Raw genomic sequence first — 21,991 nt, 5'->3', positions numbered from 1 at the left:
AATCTATGATTGATTGAGTGGCAAGAAATGATTGTAGAACAAACTGAGCCAAGAAGAAGGAGGGCTAGCAGGGAGGGAGCAGAGTGTGTAGTGGTGAAGGTAAGGGTGCTAGAGCAGTGGGCAAGTGTCTAGACAGGTGGGGGGTTCCTCTTTATTCATTCTCCCCACTGCAGTGAAGATGCTGGTGGGTACATGGTTGGCAGAGGACACTGGAGACGATCTGCCATGTAGGGAGCACCGAGCTCTTATGCTTGGGCTGGCAAAGAACTTTCTGGTTAGTGAAGTGTTACCTACTATGGCTTATAAACTCTCACCATATAAATCAGAGAAGGATGACCAACTTGAAGAACTCAGAATACAGTGAAACACCAACAGTATTAAACACCAACACTCACCAAACAGAGTGATTTGTGTTTTTTTAATCCTCACCCAAGAATATTTTTCCATTGCTTTTCAGAGAGAGTGGAAGGGGGAAAGAGAAGGAGAGAGAGAGAGGGAGGGAGGGAGGGAGGGAGGGAAGGAGGGGGAGAGAGAGAGAAACATCAATGTGAGAGAGACACATTGATTGGCTGCATCCAGCACCAGCCCAACAGAGGCTGGGGATTGAGCCAGCAACCAAGGTATGTGCCCTTGACTGGAATTGAACCTTCAGTCCACAGATCGACGCTCTAACCACTGAGCCAAACCAGCTAGGGCCAGATTGATTTTTGGTAGCTCTTCTGTGCATTAGTGGGGGGAGAGTAGCTATATATAGTAGCCATCAAATTCTCAAAGGGTCCCCAGTTGAGTCATGCTGCAGTGGGTCTGATGAGGGGGTTTACCAAGAAAGTAGGTTCCCAAGACAAAGTGCTAGTCTTATCCCTCTTCTTAAGCTCTGTTTTAGATCTGGATGTGAATATGCAAGACCTAAAAATACCCCTAATTAAATTGAGAATTTCCACAAAGACACACATGAAAAACTCAAGAAATGCATTCTGGATTGGATACTTGAGTTTTGGAGCTGAAGGGGCGACTGGGAGACATTTGGTTGAAAAGCTCATAAGCAATTTCACATTGACCACATCCCCAACACCCTGGTTCTCATTAACTAACTCTTTCTAAGTCTACCATTCTAGAGTTTTGAAAATCACCTCATGTTCTATTCAGCCTGGACTCCCTCTTGGGGGCATGACTCTTAACACATTTACCACCTTCTCTTCCCCTTTTCTTATTCATGGGAATCCCATCTCCTCCATCCCATCATTCTAACACTCAGAGGTTCAATGACTTTTTCAAGTGTCCATGCATCCTATCCATACACATCAAGATTTTAGAGGCATAGTCTTCCACAATATTTGAGTTGGAAGAGACCCTAGAGACCATCTTATCTCTCCCTTCCCTCATTCTGTAAGTACAGAAAGCAGCCCACAAAAGGGCAGAGGGGTACTTACTCAAGCTCAAGCATCAGATTGGTGGCAAAGTCAGGACTTGAACCCAGGTCTTCTGGATCTAAATCTGACCCACTTTCCACCACCTCGAGCTGTAGCTCTTCCAGGAACTGTGCCTCCTCCACGAGTTCAGAGTCCTCCCCAAACTGGGGCTCTTCCACAAGCTGGGGCTCCTCCAGCCTTTCCCTCTTCATCTCACCACTGCCCAGGGAAGCCTTGATTGCCTGGCTGGGGTTGGTTCCCTCCTCTCTCTCTCTCTCTCCCTCTCTCTCTCTCTCACTCTCACTCTCACTCTCACTCTTTCTCTCTAATTCTCTCTGTAGCTGCCACGCTAGGGCGGGGACAACTGAAAACTCTTTCCCAGGCTCAGAAGAAAAAGTGCTCAGGGAGCCTCAGGGCCAGCCTGCTGGCTCCGGCTGTGGAGGCGGGAGGAAGTTCCCTGCTCTGAATGTCTTTGGGGCTCCCAGGCTCTGAGGAAAGGCTGGAGCTCCTGGGGCCAGTGCTGCCCTCCAGATCTTCTGTCGAGGTTGGGCCAGCTTCCTAAACTAACTCCCAGACTGAAGGGGAGGGCCGGATCCTCCGGGGGAGCCCAGACAGCGGCTCTGCCAGCCAGCCCCTGTGGTTGGAACTTTCAAAAAGACCAATGTTTCAGCAACTGATTTCTTTTCCAACCCGAACAGCAGGCCTTTCTGTCCCCCTTGCATGACTGTGGCTGTGGCATGCAGCCCCAGCCTGAGCAGAAGCAAGATTCAGGGCTGGGACTCCATAACACCCAAACCACTGGTCAATTCCATTAAATAAAATCAAATAAAAAAACACAATTTTTGGCATCAGGTGGATCCAAAGCTGGTCTCCTGGCATGGAGAGCTTGTGTACTTACTGGGATGGGATGTGCACAGCCATCTAGAGATGAGAAGTCAGAAGACCATTGGATCAGTGAATCAGGAGATATGGTTTCTCTTTTCAGCTGGTCACTAAATGGCTATTTGTTTTGGGGCAGGTACCTATCACACTCTGAGACTCAGTTTCCTCATCTGTACTTGGAGAGAGTCAGACCAAAAGTCTGTGAAACCCCTATGAGTTCTGAGCATCTGTATCTCTGCCTAAGATGCATGTGGAGGCAGAAGGTGCTGGTGGCCAAACCTGGGAAGGGAGAAGAGGGTCTTGAAGAGGCAGTCCCTACTAGCTCCACTATGCTCTGGAATCCTTCTCCATTTGGTAGCTATGCCAGTAGGGTGACTGTGTGCTTCTGTAAGTTTTGATCTCTGGTAAAATTTTCAAAGCTCCTGGCCACTCTCCCTTCCCCATACCGGAGGAAAACCTTCTCAGTCATTTATACCTTATTGTGAATGAAGAAAGTTCAGAGAGCAAGCCTTGACAGGAAGAAAGCTTGCCAGTCTGGGTTGCAGGTGTTAGCTGGCTTTAAGCAGGAGAGGGTGCGTGAACGACAGAGCAATGGGAGGAGTCAGTGAGTAGACTGGTGACAAAGGGAGGCAAGGCAAGTCAGGCAGTTTTGTTCTGGTTCCACATATGATTTGTCTAATAGAAGAAAGCTTCGTTTGACTGAGTGCTTCCCTGGAGCATCCTTTCATTTAATCTTCTCAACCACACTTCCCCCATTTTCTAGATGAAGAAGCTGAGGTCCAGAGAAGTTGTCACTAGCCAATAGTAGTGATAGTCTATCAAATGTGAAGACCCTGTTTCATGAGCACATGGTGGCTAATGTCCTCTGCTCCTCAGCAGCCCTTCCAGGGCCTTTGAAGGGAAGAGAAGCCCATCCTAGTTACCCACAAGGATGCACCTCCCATTCCACTCTAGGATCCTGGCTCCCCAGGACTTAACAGCCCTGGGCACACCTTGCAGCTAATACTAGAATATACTAGCAAAGCCTCCCATATTTGAATAAGAGACGGAAGACATAGCATTTTGGAGACATGGTCATTTCTGGGGGCCAGTTTCAAGAATAATCTTCAGGCATTAGTTCTTTATTCTCTTCACTGACCTTACCTGTTCATTTGGCAAGTGACGAACTCTTCAAAGTATTCCTGATCCTGATTTTCAGCTGATAGGCCATTATGGCCCTTAGAGAATCGCTCTGTCTAAATCAAGGCTGCTTGATCTGGGCAATGAGAAAATTTCCCTGGGGGTTTGCTCTTAACTGAGGGCCTCGGTGAGCCAGAAGAACTTCAAAATCCATATTTTTGGGCATTAGCAGTGACTGGTTCATTTTGTCTTTCCTCAATACTAATTTGGGGCAAGAGTTCCTCACAGAGGAGCATATGAAGTGCTTGAGGTTTTACCAAGGTGAATTTTCTTTTTGTGGATTTTCTAACCCTGAGGGAAACCCCCTTAACTTGTGTTCTTGCAGCTTCCTGCACTTTTCCTTCATTATGATCAATTGTAATGATATGGTTATTTGTGTAATTGATGTCTGCCTCTACCACGAGATTGTAAGTTTCCTGCCACAGGATCCTGCCTAGTTTTTTGGTTGCCACTGTAGCCCGTGTCTAATCTTTGTTGTGCACATGGAAGGAAAAATCATCCTCCTCCACAAGTACCTGGGGTGGGCAGTTTTACTCCATTGCTCCTATGGGTATTCCCCAAAATTGTTAGACTATGGAGGACGGGTACCCCATTGAGCCTAATTTAGCCAGGAAATGAGAAGGCTGAGGATGTGGAAATAGACTCTAACAGTTCCTTAGTCTATTCCCCCACATCATTCCAATTCCAGGAGAGGATATGCTTGTTTTAATGACTGATTTCCATTGGAAATTTTATAGACATTTTTATTTTGAAATTACTTTCATCTATCACACATTCACTTTCCTTTTCCTTAGAAGAACCTGCTTCTGACTCCTTTGCTTTCCCTACCTGTCTGTGCCCTTCTGTCCATGGTCCTTATAACTAGCTCTCACACTTTTATCCAGTTCTTTATTGTTACTCTCACCACCATCTCCATATTTATAAATTAATATAATATCCCATGGTAATTTCATCTAGCTTCTCTGAATGCTTATAGTCAGGAAGTTCTTTCTGCTATCAAATCTCAATTATTCATGCTATACTACAGGCCTGTTTCCTCTTGTTCTGTTCCTAGTGTGGTTTGGAAACAGCTAGTCTCCATCTCTGAGTTGTGACTTTTCTTATATTTGAAGATCAAACTCTTTTCTCTCCACCCCCCTTCACCCCACCTTTAAACTCCTCTTAGATCAATCACCTTAGTTCCTATAGCCTGGCCCCATAGTCACCTCAAGTCTCCTGTTGGCTAAAGTAGTTTTATCAGCCTTATCTGGACCCTTTACAATAAGAATTCCTTGGATCATACCGGGCTCTCAGCTGTCACCTGTCTTGACATTGTTGTGAGGCCATCCTTCTCAAATGAAAGCTCTTTGGAGCCTCTCAATCAATTTCTTTGCCCTTCTCAGAGGTGTAGCCTCCTTCCCCTTCTGCATTCAGGATGTTTTTCAGACAAATATCTGACATTTGCAGCCCAGAAAATTTACAATTTGGGCCCCAGAAAAAAGTGCAGCCTGAAGCTCTGTGCCCCACTGCCTCTGTACAATGAGAAACATTCATAACTTATAAGGAGGCCTACAAAAGGAAAAGAAAACCCAGACGACCCTCCCATTTCTTTTTTCTTTACAGTAAATAATTTACAAAAACAAATTCTCCTCCCCACAGGCAATAAATACCCACTTTATCACCAGTCCCCAGGGCCAGCCTTTACACATTTCTATACTGTCATGGACTATTTTTAGTAAAGGATGACATTAAGTACTAGTTGCCCTGTGGGCTTCAAATTTATTTCTTCCTCTTGTCAGAATGTTGTCAGTCCTCTCCTTTTGGACTTGCTGGCCATAAAGATATTTCCAGGGGTATAAGCAGCTACCTACATGGTATAACTTCAGGGATTCCTTTGAAAGTCCTCTGTCTAAAAATGTCTCCTTTGGCCTGGATCTGATGATTAGAATTTCAGAATTAGAGATTAATTTCTTTAGCTCAAGTATCACTTCCTCAGGAAGCCTTGTTTGATCCTTTGTTATATTCTCTGACAGAAGCTTATTCCTTTTCCCTCTTGGCACTTAGTTTGAAATTATAGATTCATTAGTGTGATTATTTGGTTAATGTCCATCTCCCTCACTTCACTGGCTATTCTATGATGGCTGTGACCATGCCTTTTGTGACTTTCCCATTCTATTCCCAATGCTTACCACTGAGCCTGGCACACAGAAGGTGTGCAAGAAATATTTGCTGTTGATTGAATCTGTTCATCAACTTCTGTTTGAATTCTCCAGAGCATTGGTGGGAAAGAGTGTGGGCACTGATGCTCAGGACACTTTCTGGGGGAGAGGGCCCCAGAAAACCAGGTTGGAATGCTGACCATAAGCAGCACCCTCCTTCCCCAGGTGACCTGAGTGTGATTCCTTTTGCTTCTACTTGAGGCTTCCCTCCTTGTTCAGCCCTACTCTAGGGCCTTCATTTATAAGGCATCTGGGAAAGAAGGGTTTGACCAATGTGCAAACAAGGCTAAAATGACACCCTGTGGGTCTGCCAACAACTTTTTTTTCCAGAGAGACTTGGGTGAATAGTATATATATTCTTGTGGGAGCACCTTGACACCCCCTGGGTTCTGTTACCCACTTCAGAAGGGTCCTGGTAGAGACTGAGGCCAGAGGTATGCAGATATGAAGCTACACTCCCCAGGCTCCTCTGGTGCCTGCCCTCGACTGCACTACCAAGCTCAACCCTCCTGGCTCCAGTGGGATTTTTCCAGGCATCAAGGGAAGTGCTATCCTGATCCCAGGCCCCAAAGGCCTCAACTCACCAAAGGCTATCCCAGGTCCCCTGAGGAGAGAGTGCTAGGGGCCAGCTTACCCCGAGTCAGAAAGGGGGAATGAGAAGTGGGTCAGTGTGGGCTTTTTTCTCATACCTGAAGCTTGGTGACTCTGGGTTCTATAGTAGGAAGAATGGGAAGTTTTCCTCACTGCCCTTTCCCCCACCCAGGGCAGCCCCTTCCTATCCATGAGCCCTGCTGGACTGGCGAGGTTCCCTTCCCCTCTCCCAACCAGAAAGCCCATAGCCACTTCCCACAACACCAAAGACAACCCATTAAGGCCCTGCTGGAACCTGCCACCATAAAGAGACTCTCCCTTCCTAGTTTGCTTTGCCACTGCCCAAGCTTTGGACCTGCAGACCCAGGGCACCATAAGCTTGAGGCCATTCTCTCAAGGAGCAAGAGCTCCAGTGGGATTGCTTTGTTTCCCCACCTGCCTGGGACACAGCTGCTTCACTCCCCCAGCTACACTCTCAGCTCCCCACACTCCATTCCTAGTCTCTGCCACCTCCCATATCCTCTACTGTACTTAGCACAGAAGCATTCAATAAACCCGCGGTAGGCGCTCAATAAATAGCAGGCCCTTGGTCAATAAATGGTAGATTGATTCACTGAAGTGCTTGGTTGTTCAGTATATGGCTGAATGAGGAGGTGTTGCCGTCATTAATTTGCTGTGCACCTGGGCAGACAGATTATTTTGCCTTAGAATTGAGCTGGGTTTTTTCTTATTCTTTTTTCCCACTTTGTCCCTCTCTCTTTCTCTCTCTCTTTTTTTTTTTTTTTTTTTTACTGCTACTGACTATGAACTGAAAAGGCAGGGGGGGTTGGGAGAAGAAAGGAGCTGGAAGCCTGAGAGGGGTCTCAAGAAAGAGAAATTCTGTACCTCCACCTCAAATCAGCTAATATTGACTGGATTCTGGCTGTGATCCAGGGGACTTGGGGTGCCCAGCTCTCCTGAGCCCTGAGCAGATGGTCTTGAACTTGTCTGAGGATTTATGTGCCTGAGCTTTGGATGCAACCATGCCTGCTAGTTATCCCTACACCACCTTTTTTAAACTTTATTTCCTTGTTTCTTCCTCTTTCTCTGACTGGAGAGAAGTATCCTCAACTATTCTCAGCTGGTGAGTAATTTACTGGCAACACAATGGGACAGGCTGGGTAAAGACAAGGGAGGAGAAAAAGAGGACCTATTGGTTTAGTCACAAACTTTGAGCCAGTGGTATATTAGATTGATGGGGCTATTCTGTGTTGAAAAACATCACAGAATCCAGCCAGTCCGACTTCATGGGGGTCTCAGTTTCACCATGCCAGTGATGCAATTTATTGAATAGGCCAGGGAGAGAATTAAGAATCATTGTGAATTCAGGCCAGTCTGGAGACTTTGAGACTTCATGGAGAATGAAATGGGAGTTGGCTCTTTAGGGTCATCCTTCAAATAGCTCCTCGAGCTTCTGGTAAACCCTTCTGCCTAGGGCCCCCAGAACAATCCCTGAACCAACAAGCAGATACAAAAGGAAGAGGGACTTCTGAGATGTTCTGGGGCTCTTCTAGATGTACCAGGCTGTCCCCTTAGCAGTGTACTGTGAGGTAATAGCAGGAGCCTACCTGTCCCCTCTGTCATACCCTAAACCACACTAAGCCCACAGGAGCTCACCTGCCTGCTTACATTTGCTGCTGAGTGTGGGAGTTCCGGGGGGATCACCTTTGCAGCCTGGTACCTGCCTCTGAGCAGACTGCTGGCGTGACCTAGGGAGAGCAGGCTTTTCCTTTAGGAGTATGATGAGCTCAACTTAGATCCCCAGCAGACTTTTGAATGCCTGGCCCCAGAGAGGCCTGCCACTGAGCAAGCAGAAGCTTGATGCCTCTGTTACATAAGGCACTACACGAGATATGAGTCAGGGCCCTCTGGCTGGCCTAGGCCCAACCTAGTCTGTGAGTGAGACTAAATGGGAGGTGTGTGTATGTGTGTGTGGGGGGGTGTAAGCCAGGTAGGAGCCACTGGAACCATTTCCCCTCCTCTCACTTCTCACCCCCTTCTTCCTCAGGGATAGCTGTAGCCAATCACTGGCCTAGAGAGCTCGGCAAGAATCTGGACCTGAACCCTAAACTGTGAGCACCTGCTCTCCATCTCCCCTGAAGAGGAGACAAGAGGAAGTGGATTGAATACCTAAGGCTATTTTGTGAGTAAATTATTCTTTCGAGGAAGGATAGGGAAGGTCCCTGTAGAGCTCTGTCCACAGGCAGGAGCCCAATTTCAGGCTGGGTCTATTTGAGGAAAGTCTCTCCCAGGGGAGGAAGGCTGATAGCGTGCTTGGGGCATCACTGACCAAACAGGCTTCCAGCTCTGTTTCCCCTTGGGCTAGTGTCTGCACAATGGGAAGCTTCCCATTCAGTCTCCCGTGCTGGCTGGGATTTCGCACCTCTTACACTGTTACCAAAAGAGCAATAACTACTTTGGGGCAGGGATTTACAGCTAGAAGATAGAAATGAACCTACCTTGCCAGCTGATAAGATTCTCTCCTGCATGAATTAGCATTTGGAAAAGCTTGCTTTCTACTCTCACAAACCCCCATCTCATTCCCGCTCTGACTCCTTAGCTAAGCTAGATTGTGGGGTGATTGACAATGACTTCTATAAGCCATTTTTCCTGCCCCACTTCTTATCTAACTTGCTTTGAGGCTGGGATCTAGCCTTCTGGCCTTCATGAGGTTCCCATTAGACAACAGAATTCTAAGGAGGGCCTGCTGTGCCAAAGCTGTGGCCCCACAGCAAAGCCCTAACACTTGTCCCATTATTGCAAGCATTGGGGCAGCACAACATGTCCTGGATTATTATTGCTCTCTTCATCTAAAAGGGAAATTTTGTCTTTTTGACCCCTGTGGTCATGGAATGCTCTTCCTTGAGTGTACTGAGGCACAAAGAGTGCCCCACCAAATGGGCCCATGCTTCAGTCCCACTCAGCATGTTGGCTTCTCTGGGGCTCAAGAGGTGATATTGCATGACACCAACCACTTTGTTATGTAAACCCAGCCAGCCATGGCAGATTATGGCTTTGTAGTTATCTTGAGGGATGTCTTACATAAGAGGAGAAAGTTCAGGTAGGAGCAGAATCGCATGAGCAAACACAGCACAACGGCCACCAGCAGGTGCAGACACAACCAACTTCATTCCTTTCAAACAACCCACAAAGTGGGGGGAAGTGTTCTGCTGCGCTCCATCACTCAGGGGACCCGGAAGCCCTGGCAGTCTTGGCCAGACACTTCCATATCCATTTACCCAGACTCCCTGGCCTCCAGGACCTTCTGGAAAGGAACCAATACTCTACCTGGAATTGAGAACTTGCTAGTTTATCTGGAAGTGCAAATATAAGCAGGAGTGTTAACCTTCTCTTTAGGCAGGAAAATAAGGTCACCCTGGAAAGAGCTATTTTCTGAGGTGTGGATTCACATTGGTCCACTCCTGGAAACCTGGAGAAATAGGTAAAAGTTATGCTCTGTTCTTGCCACCTTTCTTTAAGATCATGAACCTTCCATCTAGACTTCTTGAGCTCTCATGCTATCCAAAGCCCCATACTGCAGCAGGGCTTTCATGGACTCTGGCCTTGTCTTTCTACCTTTCTTGGCCAAACTTGGCTTTCCCACATCTTATTCCCAGATAACCCTGCTCCCTATGAGCTGTCACCCTGAACGAAGTTCTTATAAACAAATCCACACAAAGTAGTCAATGACAAGTAAAGATATCACATGTTAGTCTTTTAAAAAGTAAACTCTGGGAAGTAAACCAGAGTAGACCCTGGCCATGCATGAGAGAACACACTAAAACTTTTGCTAGTTCCTTATTCATGAACATCTAGAAAGCATATAATGTCCCCCATAAAACTTGTATTTCCATCACTTTGTTAAACTTCTTAGCTTTCTTTTCAATATAATCACCAGCACTAGCAGCTGACTCAGGGAGGGGGCATTCTCCCCCAAAAAAAAACGTTTGCTCACTTCATGAGAGTTACTACATTTGTATGGACTGACTCTGAGTAAGGGACCACAAAATTGGGTTGAAAAGGAGGTGCTGAGCAACTCCACTCCTAGGTAGAGACTCAAAAGATTTGAAAGAAGGGATTCAAAAAAATAACAGTATACCAATGTTCATAGCAGCATTCTTCACTAAAGCCAACAGATGGAAATAACCCAAGTGTCCATGGATAAATGAATGAATAAACAAAATGTGGTATATACATACACTGAAATATTATTCAGTCATAAAAAGAACTAAAATGCTGATATATGCTATGTCATGGATGAACCCTGAAAACATCATGCTAAGTGAAAGAAGTCAGACACAAAAGGCCACATGTTATATGATTCTACTTATATGAAATAACTAGAATAGGCAAATTCAGAGACAGGAAGTAGAATACAGATTACTAGGGGATGAGGGGGAAGAATGGGGAGTTATTGTTTGAGAGGTACAGAGTTTCTGTTTGGGATGATGACAAAGTTCTGGAAATGGAGAGTGGTGATGGTTGTACAACATTGTGAATGTACCTTATGCCACTGAATTATATATTTAAAATGGTTAAAGTGGAAAATTTTGTTATATAAAATTTACTGCTATATATGTATTATGTAATATATACATACATTTTATATATAAAACATACATATATAGAGATGGGGGGAGGAGGGAGGGAGGGAGGGAGGGAGGGAGGGAGGGAGGGAGGGAGGGAGGGAGGGAGGGAGGGAGAAGGTGTGCTGTTAGAGCACTAGGGTCACTCACAGGCAAAAGCCTCTTAGTACGTGGAATTGACATCTGTACCTCAGCAAGAAGATGGTTTATCTCATATCAATTTTCTCTTGAGGTATTCAAATCATAAATGTTAAGTTGTAAATGAGTTTGTGTTTTTAATAGAAAATATGCCTTAATCTGAATGCCTATTCTTTGTCAGACCAGTAGGAACTCAAGAAATAGCTATTTTACATTACCTTGGGCTAGGGAAGGACTTTCAAAGCTTGGTACCAAAAGCAAAAGTCACAAGGCAAAGAATGGCAGGCTTAACCACATAGAAACCCAAAAACCTCTCTGCAGCAAAGAACTCCATCATCAAAATCAAATGGCAAATGAGTTGACAAAGGGTTGCGATCTCTAATTCAGAGTTTCTCATGATGTGATCAGCATACCACTGTGCTGTATAGGAGAGGAGTTTTAGATGGTTCCTAGACAGAGAACTGAATCTTAGTGTGACTTTAGGAACTACAGCAGGCAGGCTGGAGAGTAGTTTGGCCCCTCAAATCATACTGGGTAAGAAGCTACATCCTCAGAAGTCGGATCCAGGAATATACCTTTATGAAATCATGAACTCTGAGTCTCATTTAGAGAAGTACAAATAACTGTAATGCAAATTTTTCTCGGGAAACCTGATCTTTCCTTTTACTACTATATATCAACTCAGTAGGGGAGGTTGAATGAATTAGCACACATAAAGCAATTAGAAATCTTTGCTATTGTTATTTTCTGAGCATCTAAGTGTGGGAACCAGTTGGTGCCAGCTCAGAAGCTTAAAGGTAGGCTCCTAGGGCTTTTAAAGCAACAAGGGAACTCCAATTCAGAATATCTCAGACCACCCAGGGCAGGTGTGCTCCTGAGCCAAAGGCAGCAGAATAGAGCTGATTAAGAAGTTTTGGATAAACTCTTAGAAATAAATTTGAGGTTACAATGACAACAGAATATGGCAAAAGTTTCCATTTCAGATTACTACCCCTAATGATCAGATAATTAAGGTCCCTCAAATTTTGACTGCCAGTTTTTTCATAGGCTACATTTAAATTGGAAATTTTAGCTGTTTGTCCAGCATATTCTATCTGCCACCTAAGTTTTCCAGTTTTAGAAGCATATTGAAATGATAAGGTGGAGTGCCCTCATAATAGAGTGACCAACCATCCCAGTTTCCCTGGGACTGTCCCAGCTTAAACATTGAAAGTCCTGTGTCCTCAAAAGGTATGGTTGGCTACCCTACCTACTAAGGACATTTTAAACATTTGGTTAGTTTCTCAGCTAATATTTACCTCTGCTTAACATTTTTTTCTTAATAGACAATTATTTAGTGTCTGACTGATCTTAGGTGAAGTTTTGCTCTGCTCTTCATCGCAAGGCATCAGACAAATTACTTAATTTTCCCAAGCCTCAATTTTCTTTGTTATAAAATGGAGAAGGGTGATAACAGTATCCATTTTGTAGGTTGGTATAAATATTAAATGAGATTAGGCAGATATAACACTTAATACAACCTATAAATGCTAAGTAAATGTTAGCTATTAATCTATTATAGTTATTCGTTACCTAACACAAGATTGAAGGAGTGTTGTTTTAAACACACTTCCCAATAGTTTAGAGAAACCATTTACATACCAATAAATCACATGCCCATTAGCACTGAGTTGTGTGTATACACACAGCACTGTCCATCAGGACTACTCCCAGACTATTAGAGTTACACATGTGGTTCAGATAAACAAACAAACAAACAACTCACACTTAAACCTTAATAAGGATTTTCCAAGGCCAAGTTAAAGTTGGTTTTTTACATTTTACAATTGTTACACCAACAATGAAGCAGTTGTCTAACCAAAAAAACCCCTTTATTGCATACTGGCTCTATAACTAGGAACCCAGGGAAAACCAAGTGAGTGTAAAACACAACCCTATCCTCAAATTCCTTACTCTTGTGTTCCAAGGACACCAAGAACTAAGCTAGGAGCAAGGGACAGGTCAAAGCAGACAAACCAGATAGAAATCAAGAATGTGCCCCGCCCTTCCCTCCCAAGAATATAGGAGCCCTTCCAGCAGGGAAATGGGCTGCAGGAGGAGGAGCAAGGAGAGTCTCTTCTCCAGGAGAAGAGGTAGCCTTGAGAATAGATAAATTAAAGGGGGAAAAAGACACCTCAATAGGAATTTGAAATATCAAATCATTAAATGGAACAGAAGTCAAATGGATGGCTTAAGTATAAAGATAGAAACCCAGGAAATAAATGAAGTAAGAAAGAGAAAATTTTCACTCAGGAGAAGTCTGTCCAGATCAGATATTGGAAAAGTCCCATGACCAGCAATAATGGTCTCCTACTTTTGCTAATGAGAGTGTCATTCTAGGTAAAACCTAAAGCAAATTCAGAATCCCCAACCACTAAGGTCCCAGTTATCAAGGAAAATGTAAGAACACTTTGTCCTGCAAGAACTACAAGGCTGTCTGTTACCACAGGACCCTGTCACACTCCCCAGCTTTACAGAAAGGCTTAGCTATTTAGGGCACTGAGTTGCTCTGATCCCAGGAAGCAAGGTGCTCAGGTCCACATTTCCAACAACTCACTCTGCTCCCTCTGCCAATGACCTCAGTGCCCCACACTCCTACTCTATATCATTTCTATGCTTTGCCAAGAACCAAATGCCAATCGACAGGTGTCAATGGACTAGGTGACAAAAGAGGTCTTTCCGTTCAAGAAACCCAGACAATCAGAAAGCCTCCCAAGGTGTGGCACAAGTAAACACTTTGATCTCAGACTCTCAGTCCCACCCCTCACTCAGCTAGATCCAACCCTCCTAGGCCCCAAGCCTAGTAACCCAGCTGAGGATGTGTCCCCTCTTACACAGCATCAAGACCATTTCAGGGCAGTTTCTCTCTCAGTTGAAAGCAAATGTGACAGGAGCTCTTTCCAGGTGTCTCTACTGCCCCTCCCCCACCACCACTCTCCTACCAAGCAGAGCTGGATTGTTAGGAGCCTGTTAGGACTTTTGCTTAGCGGAGCTGCAGCATCTGTGGTCTGAATACACTTATAATAATCTCTCACCAGAAATGAATATTCCCTAGAAACCCACTAGAACATGGCCTGGTTTTTTTAGACAATGAAATAAATTGATGCCTAAAGTAAAATAATAGATGAAGAAGGGCTTTGATGGCATGGAAAATGCCTAAGAAATATATTTTATGATATATTATGATAATGCTAACAAAATCAGCAGCCTGGCTTGTCCCCTCCTGGAACTTCTGGGGTAGCGGAGGTAAACCTGGTCTGAACACTGAGTGAGGGTAGTTCCTGACTATCTCTATTGCTTTTAAAATTTCCTTTTTATGCCTCACTGAAAAGCCATCCAATTATTCAAATATTCTGCGGTGCTCACAATTTCTTATTACCTTGTCTAAGCACACCACCCGCCCATGACCTGGAGTCTGAGAACTAGAAGAAACCTTAGGGAACAGAGAGGTCAGGTGACGTGCTCAGGCTCACATAGTGAGGCAGAGTTATAATTTGTATTACATACAACCCAGGCCTCCCACCGCAGGGCTCTCTTTCATGCATATAACTTTGTCGTTGTATTTCTCAGGCGCGCGCTCGCGCCTGCACACACACACATCTGTGTCCTGTTATGATGGCTCCAAGAACACCAAACCCACCTCGGCTGGGTTTCCTGAAGTTGCCTCCCCTACTTCGAAATTGCCTCAGTTGTCCCCCCAAGGCTGGCTCTTACCAGAGTGTCTCAGACCAGAAGACTACAGACTCCTTGGGGCTTCCCATTGTGTTTCTCCCCTCCCTTCTCTCTTCCTTGCCTTTCAGCAAGATTTCTAAAAAGTCTTACCTTACTCCCCACACTCCAACAAACACCTGCGATGACATGAATCCATCCACCTTCCCACCCTAGGATGCTCTCCGGGGCTGCTTTTAGCCATCATTGGAAATTGAAGGCCGTGATCCATGGATGGGGTGGGGGTACCCCATCCAGAGTCTCAAGAAATTCTCAAGACTCATTTCTTATTCCCCACCTGTCCTACATCGGCAGTCTCTTTATTTGTCTTGACATTTTCCCTGCCCTCACTGTCAGTCAGGGCCACTCAGTAATTTCAAAGCCCTTGAAGTTTCAACCTGAGTTAGCATACTTAGAAATGGGCTTTTGTGAAGGGTGGAACTCAGGTCCCAAGAGTATCTCATAGCAGTTTCCAAAGTGGCACTGGAAATTATGCATTGGAGGAGGGGGTGCCACCAGCTATCTCTAAACCATCTAGGGCTCTGGCCACTTTCTAAGCTCCAGCACCTCCTTAGGAAAGCCTCTGCAGGCACACTTCAACAGAGTTCCCACCTGCCAGGGGTTCTCTAAACCCCACAAGACTCCAGGTAGCCTCGGGGTGGGTCACAATAGCCTGAGCGCCAGAGCTTCTGTGAACTTCCTGGTAGCCCCTTTTGTCAGAGGTGAGGGTCCAGCAGAGGCTGATGCTAGCCAGAAAGCATGCCCACCCATCTGCCCAGCCACCCACCTGTGGAAGAAGAGCAGGATGGAGAGCATGGTCTGGTCGATGTTGCGGTTGCAGATGCCCTCGTTAAGCAGGTAGCAGGGGTCCCGCAGCACGGGCTCTAGCGAATCCTGCCGCATTATGGTGTTGAGCTTGTCGGTGTTGAGGTTCTCAAAGATCAGCTTCTCCTGCAGCTGCCGAAAGTTGCTCACTGTGGGGCTGCCTGGGCTCTTGTTCTGCCCGCTGCTGTCTCCCTGGAGCCCGCTCCGGTGGGCCAGGTCCAGACAGCAGTTGCAGCAGTCGAGACCGACAGGTGAGCGGCAATCGGTTTTGGGCTGGGCCATCTTCTCAGGCTCGGGGGCCGCCTGGCCTGCCAGGTCCGGGGCGGCTGGCAGGTGCGCGTCCTCCGGGTTGGCCTGAGGAGACTCCAGGGTGTCTGGGAAAAGCAAGCTGCTAAGAGAAGAGTTGGAAATTAGCGCCTCCAGCTAACCACACTTGGATCGGCCCCCTTCTGGCTGTGCTGCTCGGGGTGCGAATAGAAACAGCTGGACAAACAGCTCGGAGTGGATCCTTGGGGCTCACTTCCTTTTCTTCCTCCTCCTCCTCCCCCCCTCCACTAGAGGCCCGGGCCGTACCTCCCCCCCCCGCCCCCGAGGTGCCACACGCTGCCGCAGCGCCTTCCCAAGTTTCCCAAGTGTGAGCGGGACTCGGGGTGGACCTGTGGCAGCAGGAAGGGCGGGCAGCAGGGCAGAGGGAGAGCCGGGGCGCGCCCTCGTTTTCTTCTCTTTGCTCCCTCCCTCCTGGGCTCGCTGGCTCGCCCGCTCTCGAGCTCCCCTGGGCTGTGCTGGCTGAACGGTGGCAGGAGCCCAGCATGAGTGAGTGAGCGAGAGAGCTGCACGCCCAGGAACCCTCACAGGGCCTTGGCAGCATGTAAATTACCCCCGGGGGGCCGGTGGAGACCGCTCCAGCTTCCCCGGCGGGCGCCCGCCCCAAGCCCGCTCGGTCCTGCCCCCAAACCCCCGCCCCGCCCCGCCGCACCCACGCACCCTCGCACCACACAGCGACTAGCACCACACGGCGACTCGCACCACACGGCGACTCGCACCACACGGCGACTCGCACCCTAGCCTGCTCAGTAGTGCCCCGCGCCTCAGCTCAGACTCTCTCGCCCCTCACGGCGCATCCTCCACCAGAAATCTACAAGCGGCCCGACTGGGGGCGCCTCCGCACCCAGCTCTCGATCTCGGCGGGAGGGCAAATATTCCGGATCTCACCGCGGACGGGTCCCCCTACAGGAGCGACACCGCCCTCAAGAGCCTTCTTACAGCCTCACACCACCACTCTCCGCAAGCCTCTTTGGGGCCGGGGTGAGGGGGGCGGTGCAAAGAGAAACGGTTGCTCCTACCGAGAGTTTGAGCGTGCCAGATACACTTCAGGAGTACTCAATAAATGCCTTAAACAAAACTCACAGAAGCACAAACTCCCCTCGGTTGTATCCTTTTCTTCTCACTTCACTTATCTTTCCCTCTTTCCCCCCCTTGGAGATCTCTGTCCTGGCTTCCGGGAATGCAAGATCCCCGTCAGGCTCTCGGAAGCCCGTCCTATACTCGCTCTTTTTTCTCTCTTCCCAGTTTGCCCTTGTCTCCTGACCCCTTTACGTCTCCCTGTGTTTTTTCTCCCATTCTTTTCTTTCTTTCTTTCTTTCTTTCTTTCTTTCTTTCTTTCTTTCTTTCTTTCTTTCTTTCTTTCTTTCTTTCTTTCTTTCTTTCTTTCTTTCTTTCTTTCTTTCTTTCTTTCTTTCTTTCTTTCTTTCTTTCTCTTTCTTTCTTTCTTTCTTTCTTTCTTTCTTTCTTTCTTTCTTTCTTTCTTTCTTTCCTTTCTTTCTTTTTCTTTCCTTTCTTCCTTTCTTCCTTTCTTTTCTCTACCCATTTCCGTTTTGTTCCCTTTCTTTTTTGCCCACTTTTTCTTTTTTTTTACTCATTTCTTTTTCTCCTTTTCTGTGTTTCCTCATTTACCCCTTTTCGCCTCCTGGACTTCTTTCTTCCCCTTTCTTTCCCCTCATTTTATTTTCCTTTTCCTTTCCTCACTTCAGTGCACCCCCCCCTTTCGCCTCAATTTTGTCCCTTTCTCCTGACTCCACTTATCTTTCTCTATTTTTCAAACTTGCTCTCCCCCGTCTTTTTCTCCATCTGCCAAGGTAGGTGATCTCTGCTCTTACCCTTTTAGGATGTGTGGTGACTGGCTATTCTTGATCACCGGAGTGTCATGAAACTGCCAGCTGAGGGGTTTGGGGCTCAGAAAAGGTTACTCTGGAGCGTCTGACATAAGGTGAAAGGTCAGATTTGTGGAGAGCAAGGCAGGTTGGTGACAGGGTCATATACCAGCTTTGTGAGATGTAGGGATGTGTGCTGTGGTAGACTTCCGGGACTTGGAGACTTGGAATACTTTGACTATATACGATTAAATAACTATTGGTTCCTCAAAAAAATTCAAAATATTTATGATGTTCAGTTTTCACATAAAATTCAAATAGATTTCAGTTTCAGTCAGCACTCCCCTCCACCCCCACCCACCCCTTCAGCTCGCTTCTTTCACAGGTCCTTGACCCTTGCAATAGAGCAGTATATACTGCCATCTTGTGTTTGAACATTGAACATTTTCTGCCTGGGACACAGAGTTCGATCTTTTGGAGAAGCCAGAGGTGCCTCCTAGTGGAATCCACACTGCATTGGTTCTCAGAGTAGGAGGAAAGGAAAGACAGATACTTTACCTTACGAGGGTCCATGGCCAAGCTGTACACCTGGAGGAACACCAATCAAGGCAGAGCCATCCTCTTTCTAGTGGAACTACACTTGCTTGAGTCTCTCTAGATTAGACTTCCATAGATTCGAAATTCCTTCCATTTGCCACAAGCATCAGCACTGTGATTAGGAGCAAAGGGCAGCCAACAAACTCCTATTCCCAACAGGTCTTATATGGGGTCTATAAGGCCCTATGAGTATTATATATCCCTACAGTTTCCGGAAATGGAGGGAGGGCAGTACTCTCTCTGCTGTAGGGACCAGAAAACCAGAAACAAGCTGTAACACTGGCTCTTGACAGGATTCCAAGATCAGAGATGAAAGAGGCATTTGGAGTTCACTATCCAGACCAGCAGAACTAAGTACAGTACCTGTGTTTTCAACAGACCACTGAAGATTCTTCAGTTTGATCTCTCAAAAGCCAGTCCTTTAGATGTGTTAATTTTCCTTTTCTCCTTTTTCAATGTATTTTCTTTTTTAATGATGCATTAATTTTCCCATTTCTTCTTCATTGTCTTTTTTTTTTTAATGTTCTTGGATAAAAGCCAGAAGAGGTAGTAGAATATGAAATTCCCTATGCATTGTGTAGACTTACAGCCTATTGAATTGTTTTTTAATTACAGTTTTTATGAATTCTCCTCTTGTTAATAATTATTTTATGTTAAACTTTATAACAAAATATATTAGCTCCATAAATATTTATTTAAGTTGTGTTTTGAGAACTGCTGGGGCCTTTTGCTTTTATATTTGCCTTAAGTCTCTTATCTTGATGCATAACCTTGGGACGAGGCCCTGGTGGAAGTATTTTCTTCTTGGCATTTGGCACCATTAAACTCAAGATTTTGTCCCCTTGACATTTCTCTTGTAGCCCTTGCTCTCAAATAGCATTGTTAATAATTCAGTACAACTTTGTATACTATATCCAGGTATTTGTGAAATGGCACTTTTATCAAGTTTCTTAATCTCGGGTGAGGGTCACTTTACTTTCCCCCATAGAGATTAATAAATGATTACCATTTTAATATATATTTTTTTAAAATAGTAGTAGTAATAGTATAAGACCCTGATACTTAAGAATCTCTAGCTTTTAGATCTTTAAATACTGATATATTTTACTATTGTTTGGTTTTCCATCCTCCTATTACAACTTGGATTTACTGTATTCAGAATTGACACATTTTTCTCTTAAATTCAAATACATCCCCTTGTGGAAGGATTCCAACTAAAATTGTTGACAGTGGTTACTTCTAAGGAGGGGGTGGGATTAAGTGTGGGGGAAAGAAGTGAAGGAGAGGGATTTTCTAATTTTTTTAAATTTATTTTATCTTTAACAGTATTACAGATGTCTCCCATTTCCCCCCCTTTGCCCTCCTCCACCCATCTCCTACCTCACCCCAAGCCTTCACCTGTCTATTGTCTGTGTCCATGGACTATTCATATAGGCGTATAAGTTCTTTGGTTGATCTCTTCCTGCCCTCCTACCCACCTTCTCTCTGAGATCTGTCTATCTATTTCATGCTTTCATGTCTGTGGTCCTGTCTTGTTCATCAATTTATTTTGTTCCTTAGATTCCACATATAAGTGAGATCATGTGATATTTGTCTTTCTCTGACTGGCTTATTTCGCTTAGCATAATATTCTCCAGGTTGAGGAGAGAGATTTTCTAATTTTTTAATAAAAATTTTTTATTGGTTTTGAGAGAAAGAGGGGGAGAGAAACATCTATGTGATAGCAAAACATCTATCGGCTACCTCCTGCATGCCCCCACTTGGGATTGAACCGAAACTGGACCATGTACCCTGACCAGGAATCGAACCAGCAAGGAATCAAACCCGCAACCTTTCAGTGCACAGGGCAATGCTCAACCAACTGAGCCACACGAGCCAGAGTGGGACTTTCTAGTTTTATCATCTGCCAAAAAATTAGTATGTTTTGCTTATATAAATTAAATGTCTTTATTACAAAAGTAATACAAGGTTGCTTTAGAAAATTGCTAATGCAGGATGTTATTATTATCCTCTGAATTTTTAAGAGTCTTTATTCTAGACCAAACACTTTGTAATACTGATGACAATAGCTAACATGAATGAATCTTTACTATATGCAAGGCACTATACTAAGGGGCTTTACAACTGTTTACCACTTATTCCTCATAGTAAGCCCATGAGTTGAACTTGTTTGACAGGTATTGAAGAAGCCTCAAAATTCACCCACAATTCTACCATTCAAGAGCAACTTTTATCTTAGTCTCTCTATAGAACTATTTCATAGAGGTCATATATTATTACACCCTAACTTCTACAGTGTTTTTTTCTGGAACTCATAGTCTGATATTTGAGTGAGTGAGTGTGTGTGTACGTGTGTTATGAGATAAAAGTTGTGATAGAAGGAAGCACAGGGTGGTGATAGGAGAAATGAAGAGTGAGCATACCTAACCCAGGTTAGAAGAGTCTAGGAAGGCTTCCTGGAAGAGGTGATGCTTAAACTGAGCCTTAAAAGATGAATTTGGAAGGCTGAGCCCATTTTCTAGTGCTTAGTAGGCATTCATCTAATGAGATGGTGGACATAAAACATTTAGTGTTTAACAGATAGTAAGAACTCAATAAATGATAGCTATCATTATTATTACCTGCCACTTTCAAACAAACTTGAATGACAATTTGTGTTTGCTATGAAGAATAAATGTGATATTGCATGTAAGGTACTTAAGATAGTGTCTGGCACTTAAGTGCACAGTAAATAGGGCAGTTGATAGTGTTGTTGGTGGTGGTTTTATTTTTATTTTTTTAGATTTTACTGCACTGAGATAGAATATTCTGTTTCTGATTTTCTGGGTTGCCTGTTTCATTATTTCAGATATGATGTCTCCAAGTACGCTTGTGTTTGGAGCATCTTTTTATAATAACCATTGGCTCAATCATCACTACCACTATCGCTCACCATGTGGTATACTCAAGTTGTAGTCTCCAAAAGCATATAGAAAGTAGAGGAGCTGATGGTAGAAGAAATTAAGCAGAATCCTGGTTGCTTTTGAAAATAATTTCTGTGTAATGATGGGATAGACTCCGGCTTTTGAATCAGTACAGCTCCTGTATTGCTAAGCTGAAGACAGCTAGTAGAAGTGAATCAAACGTTTCCCCAACTTTCTTGGCCAGGGTGGCTCAGCTGGATGGGCATCAACCTGTGCACCAAAAGGTTGCTGGTTCCATTCCTGGTCAGGGCACATGCCTGGGTTTCAGGCTCCATCCCTCGTCGAGAGGCATGCAGCCCATATACCTCAATCTTTCTCTCTCCCTCTCCCTTCGTCTCTCACTAAAAATCAATAAAGATATTTTTTAAAAAGCTTTCCCGACCTTTTTTTTAGCACTTTTATTGTCTGGATCATAGGGTATAGTGTATGTCGGCCACAAGTATGCTCCTTAGCCCAACCTCATCTCCCCACAAGAACCAGCAGAAACTCCTTCCCCACTAGCAGTTGGCAGTCATTTCCCTCCAGTTTCCCTAACTAGTGAACTCTGAGTCTTTGCAGAGCTTCATGGATATTTTATTATTTTTTTTATTTTTATTTTTAAAATATCTTTATTGATTTCAGAGAGAGGAAAGAAGAGGGAGAGAGAGAGATAGAAACATCAATGATGAGATAGTCATTGATTGAGCC

At 45.0% G+C, this 21,991-nt stretch overlaps 1 protein-coding gene across 10 annotated transcripts in view; it reads right to left on the bottom strand.

The window, feature by feature from the left end:
- TSC22D3 (TSC22 domain family member 3) overlaps nucleotides 1-17,171 on the bottom strand; it is a 58,909-nt gene extending 41,738 nt beyond the window's left edge. Inside the window, exons 1-2 of one of the 10 annotated variants that reach the window (XM_081126692.1) lie at nucleotides 17,002-17,171; nucleotides 15,557-15,985 (exon numbers count right to left, since the gene is read on the bottom strand). In XM_081126692.1, coding sequence (XP_080982818.1) covers nucleotides 15,557-15,876 — 320 coding nt within the window. In that variant the 5' untranslated portion in view covers nucleotides 15,877-15,985; nucleotides 17,002-17,171. Of the gene's footprint in view, nucleotides 1-15,556; nucleotides 15,986-16,167; nucleotides 16,225-16,250; nucleotides 16,534-16,578; nucleotides 16,892-17,001 lie in introns of those variants that run through there. The other 9 variants (XM_081126685.1, XM_081126689.1, XM_081126693.1 and 6 more) reach the window with 9 other exon arrangements.
- Between the last annotated feature and the right edge of the window lie 4,820 nt (nucleotides 17,172-21,991).

This window comes from Miniopterus schreibersii (assembly GCF_964146895.1).
Source record: "Miniopterus schreibersii genome assembly, chromosome: X".
Taxonomy (NCBI): Eukaryota; Metazoa; Chordata; class Mammalia; order Chiroptera; family Miniopteridae; genus Miniopterus; species Miniopterus schreibersii.
Note: the sequence above shows the minus strand (reverse complement) of the source record. Positions and strands in the feature narration are given on the sequence as shown.